The sequence below is a fragment of the Lissotriton helveticus genome, chromosome 7, assembly GCF_964261635.1.
Source record: "Lissotriton helveticus chromosome 7, aLisHel1.1, whole genome shotgun sequence".
In the NCBI taxonomy this organism is placed as follows: domain Eukaryota; kingdom Metazoa; phylum Chordata; class Amphibia; order Caudata; family Salamandridae; genus Lissotriton; species Lissotriton helveticus.
The window spans coordinates 1,428,980,819-1,428,993,626 of NC_136068.1; the positions used below are offsets into that span (position 1 = coordinate 1,428,980,819).

Genomic DNA, 12,808 nt, shown 5'->3' on the forward strand with positions numbered 1-12,808 from the left:
CTCCACGCTCGCCTCTTCGACGCAGGCATCCGAGATAAGGCCCTGGACTGGACCACCTCCTTCCTCACCAACAGAACCCAGAGAGTCCTCCTGCCCCCGTTCCAATCCGGAACCACCAAGACCATCTGCGGCGTCCCTCAGGGGTCCAACCTTAGACCGACGCTATTCAACGTCTACATGGCTCCCCTCGCACACATCGCCAGACTACACGACCTCAACATAATCTCCTCCGCCGACGACACCCAGCTAATCCTCTCCCTCAACAAGGTCCCCCTCACCGCCAAATCCTAACTGCAGCAGGGCATGAAGGCCGTCGCCGCCTGGATGGAAGCAAGCCGGCTGAAACTGAACACGGACAAGACAGAGATCCTCATCCTGGGTCCCAACCCCTCAGCGTGGGACAACTCTTGGTGGCCCCCCTCCCTGGGAGCCCCCCCGACACCGACCAACCACGCATGCAACCTAGGAATCATAATCAACTCTACGCTCAGCATGACCAACCAAGTCAACGCCGTCTCCTCCTCATGCTTCCACAATGTCCGTATGCTCCGCAAGATCTACAGATGGATCCCGATGAACCCTTGGAAAACAGTCACCCACACCCTCATCAGCAGCCGACTCGACTATGGTAACGCCCTCTACGCCGGAGCCCCAAACAAACTCATCAACAGACTCCAGAGAATCCAGAACGTCTCCGCTCGCCTAATCCACGACGTCCCCTGCAGAAACCACATCACCCCCCACCTGATTGATCTACACTGGGTCCCCGTTAACAAAAGAATCACCTTCAAACTCATGATCCACGCACACAAAGCACTACACAAGACCGGCCCCGCCTACCTCAACAGCAGACTATCCTTCTACATCCCCAACAGGAATCTCCGCTCCGCCGACCTGTCCCTGGCCACCGTCCCACACATCCACAGAACCACCTTCCGGAGGCAGATCCTTCTCCCACCGCACCGCCAAGACCTGGAACGCCCTCCCCCTCCACCTACGCCAGACTGCTGACCTCCCGACATTCAGAAGACTGCTCAAGACCTGGCTCTTCGACCACCAGCTGCTTCTCTCCCCCCCAGCGCCTTGAGACCCTAGCGGGTGTGTAGCGCGCTCTACACATTTCCTGATTGGTTGATTGATTGAGTAAAGTGGTACTGCCCATGCTCAATGACTGTAAATTAAATGTTACTAGTGGGCATGCAACACTTATTGCGCTATCCACGAAAGTAGCCCTGCAAACAGGTGTCCATTACAATGCTACAAAGGGATGGCCGTAGTACAGATGTGCTGTTAGTGCTCCAAAGGCTTGCCTACGGCAAGACCGTCTGCGCCGGTCCACGTCCTGTCCGCGGTTAGCGCCACCACTATGATGGTAGCATCACAGAGGTTTGTTCTTGAACCACATACACTCAGATAGACTTACTCAAGCTGAGACCCTTAGATAAGCAGTGCAACAGCCCTGGGATCATAGACGCTACAGGTCAATTCTGCTGCTGCTCCTGTAAGACGCTGCCCCTCCCTTTAAACCTTAGAGCCAAAGATAAGGCGGAGCAGCTGAACACCAAAAGACAACTAAAAACCTTATTAATAAATGTCCGCTCTTTATATAAGCATGCCTGAGACATCTACAACCTGATTGGGCAGGATCAATTAGATGTCTTACGCCTGACGGAAACATGGCTAAGTGAGGACTCCTGCTCCGACCTACAATTGGTGCTCCCCCAAAATGCACCTGCATACCCATAGACCGAGTTGGCAAGAGGGGTGGTGGAGTTGCCATTGCTTTTAAAAATCACGTAAATGCACCACTTGCTATGCAGGAGATTTTATTAATTCCATCTCACAAGCATTGGGCCCTAAAATTATTCACTATGCGAATTTTATGATCTTTGGTGATTTTAACATCCAACTAGACAACCCTTTAGACAACGCTGTTGTGAAACTGACTGAAGCACTGACTGATGTAAATCTATGACTTTAAAAGGACCCATTCACCAAGCAGGCCATAATATTGATCCCATTTTCACTAATACCTCATTAGATCTAGATAGACCTATAGAAGTCCCATGGCTGGACCACTTTGTCTTAGCCTTCTCCTGGGCTTGTTACTCCTTCAAACATTCAGGAAGATTGGGACCCACCACCAGAATTGCGCATGGAGTAAAGTCGATATTCCCCTTTTGAAGGCGACACTTGTAGCCACCAAACCCAAACTAATAGGCAAAACTGTGTCTGATGAAAGCAAAGTTAACAACTGGCCTGTAAAAGCCCCCTCTACAGTGGCCCCTACAGCTAATATTAGGACCCCTAGAGGTAAGCCATTTGCCCCAACAACCCTGAAAAATACATTTTTACCATTGTATCTGACTACACAGACCCTAAAAGCACTATACCCTCATTGACTCTTGCATTACCCTATGCGCCAAACTAAACACTTTCTTTGAAGTCAAAATTCAGAAATACAAGCTAATTAGCCATTACCCACTATATGCCTCTCAGTGCCCCATGCCCAGAGCAAACTCACACAGTTTCCCTCCCAACAGTCGAAGATGTGGAATACTTACCTGCTAAAAGAAAATCAGGTTCACCCCTGGACCCTTTTACGCCTCATGTCACAAGTCTCACAGTGGACTGTTTAGGACCCACTTTTCATAATCTTTTTAGTACTTCACTACACTCAGGGATAGTATTCACCTCATGGAAAAGGCAAATGTCACCACCCTGCTAAATAAATCAATTGCAGTTCGTAATATTCTCTCCAATTTAAAACCTTTTTCTCTGCTCCCTGGGGCCTCTAACATCATTGAAAAAAGTTGTTAATGCATTTCAGGGACACTAACAATCTCCTACACCCCTCACAATCAGGCTTTAGTACAGAGTCCGCTTTGATGGAAATCACAGATTCCATCAAATTCACCCTGGACTCTGGTCATAATGCTGCACTGATTTTATTTGACACAATATCACACAAGATCTTGCTTCACCGCCTCACCCATATTGGAGTGGAGGGGAAGGCCTGGGCCTGGCTAAGGTCCATTCTAGAGGAAAGGGAACAGGCAGTCTGGCTAAAACACTACTTTACCAAAAACTTAACTATGGAGAGCATTAGGGCTCTGCCATTAGCCCCAGACTTTTTAATATATATATGAAGCCATTAGTATACCCAATCAATACTTTCGGCATCCATGTCATCTCGTATTCAGACGATACGCAACTTGTACTGACCTACAAGAAAATGAGTCAGAGGCAAAAGCAAATTTTGTTGTCTATGCGACATCCATGATGGAATGGCTGAAAGCAATTTCCCCGCAATGCAACTACGATACAACTGAGATTATGCTGTTTGGTAACAACCACCTACCCAGTAGTCTGGAGCTTGGCCTACCAACTGCACAGCACCTACTTCCCCAGCCGAGGTGGCTCGAAATATGGGAATTCTTATGGGGTACGGTGCGTACACCCAGCATACATGGGGTACAGTGCGTACACCCCATGATCGCAGGGGTACGGTGCGTACCCCTGCGATCATGGGTTGTACGGTGTATGTGTTTGTGTTCTTTTCCGTACGACTTGCTCTTACCTGACGTGGACCGTACGAATCGCGTCTTCATACCCCGGTCCGGATCGTACTCGTCGGGTCATACGGCATGTGCACGAGTCGTACGGCATGTGTACGAGTCGTACGGTTCACGGTTTCAGCCTTGCAATATGTATGGATCGCGACGATTCGGACTGATTCACGGAATACGGATTGTACTATGCGACTCGGAATGACGGGTACGATTCATATGGAGAGGGCTCCTGATACAAATCGTACGGACGTTTTTTTCCCCGAATCGGAATCGACCCCTAAATGGCTGTAACATAGGATCCCATTAGTCATAGATCAAGTTGATCTGGTCCAGAAGAATTGCCATAGATCTGTTGGGGCTAATAAGTTAAGAAACATGTCAACAATTTAGGTGGATATAGGACAACATTATTTTCCAACATATTCCTGTATTGTCTTTTAATTTTTAATAGAGACCCTCTCAATAAAGTGTCCTACGAGGGATACCCTAGTTAATTTTAAACTCTTGTTCACATGTATCTACAGGTTCAGTCAGCACTGAACTTTCAAGGGATAGCTCAAACTCTGGGCGGCACCCAGAGAGAAAAGATCTCTGGCAAAGATCCCTATATAGGGGCCCATTCGCCGGACCAGTGAGGAGCTAGCCCAATGATGAATCATGCCACTTCTCAGGGTGGGTGAAGGCACTTGCTCTTATAATTAAACTATCCTGTATAACCTGGCATTCACAAAGGGTACACACATGGTGTTAACCTGAGTCATTTCCAGGAACAACACATTGTCTTTTGAGTAAAATAAAACATTTGACAGGCTAAAGCCTTTCTTTTTAATACACCTAAGCGACGTATAGGGTAGGCCCTGAAAAGCCCAGAGGGCAAGGTCCAGTATATTTAAACAGATAGGGCATGTACTTTTAAGTGCATATCCTGGTGGTGAAAAACTCCTACATTTGTTTTTCACTACTGCAAGGACTATTTCTCCCATAGGGTAACACTGGTTACCTTATTACAGTTAATAAGTGCAAAACCTGCATTGGGAGCAGGTATACAGGCTGTGTTTGGTGTCTACAATATTAAAAATAAGAGCCCTCTTTAATGGTAAAGCCAGATTCTTCAACACATGCTAAAATCAGCACTTTTAGAATGTTTACATTTTCCTGTCCTAACTATTTAATGCCTGCTGCCTGCATTCTGGGTCACGTGACTACTTGAAGTTGGCAGTTGGTCTTTGCGTATTGCTCCCAGACAGTGAGACAAAGGGAAGCTAGGTGTTGGCAGGAAGGGCCACTCTGAGTTAAAAAAGGGGAGCAGATTTCACCATCAACACAGGCACATCACAAATGCCCTGCCTGAGTACTCTCACAAAGGGGTTTGACACCAGTCTATTGTGCCCCCCAGACAATCTGAGAATAGGACAAGGAATCAGGAAATGTCAAGCATCTCTAGGGGTGGAAACCGCTAGAGGTTTCTCCTACTCAATGTGGGCACCAGGTATAAATATCTTAAAGATAAAGATCTTAGACCCCAAATCTTCAGCACATGTCTGGACCTGCATCCTGCCAGGAAGGACTACTGTGCTGCTGAAAAGACTAACTCAGCTGGACTGCTGCCTGGAAGTACTGCTGCCTTACTGTGCTGACCAGTTGCCCTGTTGCCCTCTTGCCTGGTAGAGAAGCACTGGCTGGCATCTCTAATCCCAGAACCCCCAAATAACTCTGGATGCTAGTTAGCTGGCTTCATGATCAGAAGTTAAAGGACAGAACAGGCTTCCAACAAATTTGAACCTAGCACCTAGACTCTGCCATCTGTGAGTCCTGCCCTCACAAGTGGTGCCACCTCAGTCCTGTACCCTTGGAAGTGGGCCTGAAGATGCTCTGCCAGCCCATCAGTAGATTCAACAGAACCAATGGCCTCTGCGGGCGTCGTATCTCCCACAGAACCGGTGCATTGCTTCTGCTGTTTGATGCATCACCTTTGGAACCCTCGAATCACCTCTGCTGTGCGGACTCCTCCGATGCAAGGACATAGCCTCACCCAACACAGCCCATCAGAACTGCTGCGGTGCTATGCATCTCCACTTAAGAACATCACATTTCACGTTGGCGCTCCCCAGAACCTTCACAATGTGCCACATCTCCTCGCCTGCTTCTTGCATCACCTCTGCTGCATGACGCATCATCAATGAGGGGCTCCATATCTCTTTGCAACCAGGAATAAGGTACTGTGTGTAGTGGACCCAAGTGGGTCCCTCTATCTGGCCCAATCTCCTTCGCAGTCAGCCTGAATTTGTGACTTTGTCCCTCTCTGGAGCAACCTGATAACCACAGGCACAGCCTGGTGCTTTTTGGTGCTATTTTCACTGAAATCTTTAAACTTGCCTATCTCCAGTTCTACTGATTGGATTTTTGCCTTTTTAGTCTTGAATTATTTATTGAAATTGACACTGTTTTTCTAAATTTGTGTGGGGTTTTTCTTATGCGGTGTTTTCACGTTATTACTGTTTGAAGCGCTGCATACATACCTTACACATTGCCTCTCAGTTAAGCCTGACTGCTCTGTGCCAAGCCACCAGAGGGGCGAGGACAAGATAATTTGAGGTTTGCTTGTGTGTTCACCCTGGCATGGATCGTGTTTGCTGCTTGAGTAAGGTTTCACCCCCCCAAACAGTAACCCAAATTCCTACAAAAGGGCGCCATCATATCAGGGTAGAGTAGTAATATTTCCTAGTATAGTGAACATCTGTTGTTGGGGTACATTTGAACTCCATGTAAGTCTAACAGGAGCGACTTCTCACCTCCTCTTCTAACAGTCTCCAATAGACTCTTTATTCTCTAAATCTAAAGCAAACACTGTGCTGTCGAACCAGGTTTTATGATCCAATACAAAATCTCATTACTTTGAACAGACCACTCTTTAGAATATGCTTTGTTAACCATGATCTGTAGACTACTATTATAGGTAGGTTTTTCTGTACAGCACTCTACATATTTACGTTTGCCATTCCCCGACTTAGGACAAACAAGGACAGTGAGTTAACTACTAGTGGGATCATGTTTTTATTATTTCATTATGGTTAATTGTTTTATAATAAAACAACTGATTATTTGTTGACATTTTCCCCACCAAAACATAAAAGAGAATTGAAGAGCAAAGAGCAGTACAGGTTAACAAAACATTGCAGCATATTTATTTCAGAATTTAATGTTGCATTTACGATTGAGGCCATATCTTACCTCTTTATTAGCAAAGCAGTACAAGGTGGCTACAACAAAGCCCTGAGAAAACAAAAAACACGTAAGACCTATTAAATGAAATACTTACAGCATTTAATATGGCTGTGTTATACAGGTAATAATTCATAACTCAGCACATACTCCATGTTCATTTCTATGGAAAACGGCAAGTTCTAAGTTTATAAAAATGATAACTAGTTTATATAGTCCCTCTGCCATTCTAAGAGCTGTTATGATTACTCATTTTAATTTTACTCAATTTACCCAGCTCAGGAAGAATGGAAGAACGGACTGTCATTGCTGAGAATATCACATAGGACTTGCATGCTACAACCATGAACACTCAGCTCTCTGAGCTATGCTGCCCACTACTCCAGTTCTCAAAAAAGCCTGAGGACCTCTTTGTTGATTTCTCTGTGTAAAACAAAAATCCTTTGGTTGCACAGGTTCTCTGCGAATAATCTTGTTACAGATTTGAAATATCTTTTGTCATTGCATGACACAGCCTACAATACAAATAAACAAATATACTTAGGCGCTATGTTTCCGTTGCTCTGTAGCAAACTGCAAATATCAGTTTATCTAGTGTAACTGAACGAAAGAGGGATGATTGTGGTAGTTATTAGATTGGTGCTTTTTACTAAGATTTTTTAAACCACACAAAATAAAATTATTAAGTTAGTATCATTTAAGGGTTACTAGTCCAAGCTTTAACAAACAGAAACTTCATGTTGATGTGTAGAAACACATAGAATACCCAACCACAGTCTTCATAATTATCTTTCGTGATTACTTATTTTGAGCACCTGCCTCTGAACCAAGAATCCCACTCTTCATGATTATCAAAGGTGTGACCTCACCTCCGTTACACCAAGAGGCATTAGAAGTGCTTAGTTTGTACTGGTGTTTCCAGGTGGTGGGCAGCATGACTTATTTCTCATTATCAGACTTTGACCTAGAGCAAGAGAGAGAAAGACAGAAGTAGGAGAAGAAATACAAAGACAAAGATAGAAAAACAGTGAAAATGGGAGAAATAATGGATAGAAAAGAATCTTTAAGAGTGCAAATAAGGGGGGGCGTGGCCGGAGGCGTCATGATGGCAGACGCACTCTAAGAGTGCTCTGGACCCCTCCGTCATCCGCCTGGCATCCATCCGTCTGTCCTCAGTGGCAACCTACCTTCTCCAGACGAGGAACTTGATCCTCCGCACTGTCCGCTCCGCTCCGATCCCTCTCGCGGGCAGATTGGACTCCTCTTTGCCGTGAACGGTCTTCTCTCGTCCGCCGGCCCCAGCTCTTCAAAATGGCGGCCCAGCGGCTCACTTAGCTTAAAAGGACGTTCCCCTGCCTGGCGGCCGTGCATGCTCAAACCCGCCACCGGAGCCCTCAGTGAAGACGCCTTCCTCCCGGGACCCCAAGTGTTGGCGTGGCGTGAGGTGTCCGCGGGGATCGGCGCTGCACTGGTCCGCACTGCATTGGTCCCCCGCTGTGCTGAGCGGACTGCAACCAAGTGAAGCCCGTCGCACCTCGGCTGTTACCTCCAGAAAGCGGCGCTCCTGTCTGCCCCCCCCACCTGGATCTGCTGCCGTTCGGGCTGCCTGGTGGGCGGTGGCGGGGCTTGTCGGGGCAATTCTTAACGGCCTGGATCTGACGCTGTGACCGGAAGAGGATCACACATCACCCCCTGAGGCTGCGGGGGTTCGGCTCTGCTTCTGGGGCTGCTGTGGCCTTCCCTTGAGGGACCTGACTGGCGAAGTGGAGTGGCTGCTGTGGGACCGCGTAGACTTCAGCAACAGCCCTCGGCCCCCGCACAGACAGTGAGTGGGGGGATCGGCTGTTAAGTCGGGTGGCGGTCGGGGTGACAGGGCAGTTCTTCGCCCTCCATTTCCTCGTCCCCTGATGGCGCCTCTGGTGGTGTTGCGGTGGGGGCCCTCTTGAGTGACTTCTCCTAGCTATCCGGCACCGCCTTATTGGCCAGATCTGACTGGTTGGGGGCGACTGCCCTCCCTGGGGCCCTGGATTCTGGGGGCGTCCTGCCCGAGGTGGTGGCCCTGGTGGTGGAAGTGCTGGGGGGTAGGGTTCGGCCACCGTGTCGGGTGGCGGGTGCAGGCAGAGCAGGGACATTGGAGCCCCGCCCCCCATGGCGCGCTCTTCTGGGGGCGCCTTCGCGAGTCCACTGGCCTGGGACTGCATCGCCTTGGATTGGCCCCCCTACACTGTACTGAGTTCTCCATCCACCGCTGTTGTACTGGAGCACCGCAGAGGCGGAGGCCTCCTCTTTGATGCTGTGCCCTCAGACCCCTGGGTTAGCTGGCCTCCCGGGGCTGCACCGGGCGTTCCATACCGACCTGGTCCGCCACTTGACTGTGGATGCTCTCGTTGAGGAGGCCTGGGGCAGGGTGGGGTTGTTGTGAGGAGGGGCACTGTGCCCTCTCTATCCTTGATCGCACTCTGCCCAGTCTGCTCTGGACAGTTTGTGTGGGTGGCGGGCTCCGCTGTGGGCACTGCCCCCTCCCGGGGCCCCTCACTGCTCTGGGCTGTTCCACCAGAGGTGAGGTCATCTGCTTCGGACTTTGGGGACGCGGCTGGAGACGGGTGACGGTGGTGGGTGTCTGGCCGGCCTGGCCACCCTTCGCTGAGGAGCTCTGCCTGACCCTGTGGGTGGTTCTGAGACACGACTCACTCCTGCCCCCACCGGGGACCCGAGGGGTTGGACTTGGACCCCTCGGACCGAGCATTGATGGCCTAGGTGTCCGGGGACCCCCTCCAGCTCTTGATCCTCAATGGATCAGCCACCCACCCACAGATGGGCAGAAACCGTCCCGTCCAGAATCCAGTCCCTCCAACCCAAACGAAAATGGATCAATTTACCACGTCTGACCGGGACCCGGGAGGCGAACCACCTGGCGTGTCGGGCGCCGCCGGGGGAGATCTCTCCACCATCCTTCAGGCGATAAGCACCTCTCAGGCTCCAGTAGAATCTAAGATCGGTGAGGTGAGGGTGGATGTGGCTCTCATTCACAAGGATCTCCGCAACGCCACAGCGCACATCACAGAGGCGGAATCCCGTATCTCCTTGGTGGAGGACGACATCAGCCAACCTAAGACCCAGGTGGCCCGTCTCCAGACCAAGACCTCGGAGCTCCACCGTAGGGCCAAGGACGCCGACAATAGATCGAGGAGGAATAACCTGCGCCTCCTGGGGTTTCCCGAGGGAGTGGAGCAAGGCCACGCCTGCACATTCGTGGAGACCTGGGTGCACTTTTGGATGCCCAAAGGTGCCTTGTCACCAATGTTTGCTGTTGAACAGGCTCACCACTCCTTGGCACCCAGGCCTCTGCCTGGGGCCCCTGCCCGACCCATAATCTTGAGGGTCCTCAACTTTAGAGACGCCATCCTTGGGGCAGCCAGGGCAAAGGGGCTGCTGCACAGCACAGCAAGATCATGGTCTTCCCGGATTACACCAGGGAGGTGCAAGCCCAGCGTCGGACCTACGATGAGGTCAAACAGAAGCTTCACAAAATGGGTCTCCCGGAGCTCGAGTGGGCCTTGAACATCACGCTCCTGGTCACTAAAGCCAAGGCGGACCTCAGAAGATGGCAGACCCTTCCCCTTAATCCCCTCGGTAGGAGTTCCCTTTTCAAAATGATGGTCCTCCCCCGCTTCCTATATATCTTACAAAACATGGCCACTCATCTCCCCGGGGGCTCGTTTCGGGAGTTGGACGGCACCCTGACCCAACTTTTATGGGGAGGAGGCAGACCGCGTGTGTCCCTAGCGCATTGCTGGACTGTTCCCATGAGACACAGGGTCAGACTGATTTGCATATGGCCATGTCTGAACTGGGGTGGCAGAGTGGGCTAAAGAATGGTGATGGATTAAACCCAGATCTGTTGACTGGGTGTGAGTGTTTGATTGGTTCAGATGCTCCGTCCATCACCACCCCTTTTTGTACCGCTTTGTTCGCCATAAGTTGGTAGGGTATGCTCAGACGTGAGTCCCTTGCTCACTTTGCCACTGGATTCAAGCAAGCCTGGCTGAAGATGGCTGAAATGCCAGAAACAGGTCCTAGGAAGCTTGTTTCCGGTCCAGGGAAGGCATGGCTTGGCAGTTCGGGCTGGACTATTCCCATGAGACCCAGGGTCAGACTGATTTGCATATGGCCATGTCTGAACTGGGGTGGCAGAGTGGGCTAAAGAATGGTGATGGATTAAACCCAGATCTGCTGACTGGGTGTGAGTATTTGATTGGTTTAGATGCTCCATCCATCACCACCCCCTTTTGTACCGCTTTGTTCGCCATAAGTTGGTAGGGAATGCTCAGACGTGAGTCCCTTGCTCACTTTGCCACTGGATTCAAGCAAGCCTGGCTGAAGACGGCTGAAATGCCAGAAACTGGTGCTAGAAAGCTTGTCTCCGGTCCAGGGAAGGCATGGCTTGGCAGTTCGGACTGGACTTTTCCCATGAGACACTGGGTCAGACTGATTTGCATATGGCCATGTCTGAACTGGGGTGGCAGAGTGGGCTAAAGAATGGTGATGAATTAAACCCAGATCTGTTGACTGGGTGTGAGTGTTTGGTTGGTTCAGATGCTCCGTCTATCACCACCCCTTTTTGTACCGCTTTGTTCGCCATAAGTTGGTAGGGTATGCTCAGACGTGAGTCCCTTGCTCACTTTGCCACTGGATTCAAGCAAGCCTGGCCGAAGACGGCTGAAATGCCAGAAACCGGTCCTAAGAAGCTTGTTTCCCGTCCATGAAAGGCATGGCTTAGCAGTTTGGGCTGGACTGTTCCCATGAGACACAGGGTCAGACTGATTTGCATATGGCCATGTCTGAACTGGGGTGGCAGAGTGGGCTAAAGAACGGTGATGGATTAAACCCGATCTGTTGACTGGGTGTGAGTGTTTGATTGGTTCAGATGCTCCGTCCATCACCTCCCCCTTTTGTATCCCTCGCGCATTGCCGCACACCTCCTTATGATGGAGGAATGGGGTAACCAATCTCCACCTCCACTATCTTACTATGATACACAACTTGTGTTCTCCCTAACAGCCACCGACAAATCTATTACCTCTCCTCTTCGCTCTGGCCTCCTGAGAATGGCAGTCTGGCTGGACTCTAAGAAATTAAAATTGAATGGGGAAAAAACAGAACTGCTCCTCTTAGGTAATCATAAAGATCTGTGGGGCCCCTACGACTGGCCAGTAGATATGGGCCCGACCCCGGTTGCAGTACCATCGGCTCGCAATCTAGGGGTAATAGTTGATGACAAGTTGTCAATGCAACCACAAACTGCCAAAGTGGCCTCAACATATTTTGTAATCCTTAAATGGTTGAGGAAAATTTTGTGGCAACTCCCGGAAGGGGCACAGAGAACTGTAGTACAGGCCCTGATAGGTTCTAGATTGGACAGCGGAAACATCCTTTACTTAGGAGCAAAGAAAGACATCACAAATCGACTTCAGGTCATACAAAATGCTGCAGCCAGGTTGCTCCTCCGTCTTCCTGGGCGAACAAGCATGACGGAACATCTGAAAAAACTGCACTGGCTGAAAATAGCGAACAGAGTGAAATTTAAAGCACTCTGTTACATGTTTCGGATTGACAAGAAGGAAGCTCCTACATATCTATGTAAACTGGCTCAGAAATACATCCCTTCACGGAACCTTCGATCCCTGTCCCAAGCTAAATTTTTTGTCCCTAGATACAAACGGGAACGTCTGGGTGGACGCTCTTTCACCTACATGGCGCCAGTCCTGTGGAATTCACACCCACTCAATCTTCGTCTTGAAACGAGCTATCTCCAATTCCGAAAGGGAGTCAAAGCATGGTTGTTTAACCAATAGTGCCCACAGTTCTTTTGATTAGCTAACATAAATCCAAGGCGCCGGGAAACCCTCAGGGTAGCTGTTGCGCCATACAAATGTAGTAAATAAATAATAAAATAAATAATATCTGGCCACGAGGCTGATCGTGATCCATGACTGGTTTGCGGGTGGCTGGTC

The 12,808-nt window shown here is 49.6% G+C and overlaps 1 protein-coding gene across 1 annotated transcript in view; it reads right to left on the reverse strand.

The window, feature by feature from the left end:
* Positions 1 to 12,808, reverse strand: part of GLP2R (glucagon like peptide 2 receptor) — a 972,379-nt gene that overhangs the window by 17,291 nt on the left and 942,280 nt on the right. Inside the window, exon 12 of the mRNA XM_078654772.1 lies at positions 6,804 to 6,845. Within this exon, the coding sequence (XP_078510898.1) occupies positions 6,804 to 6,845 (42 nt within the window). The remainder of the gene's footprint in view (positions 1 to 6,803; positions 6,846 to 12,808) is intronic.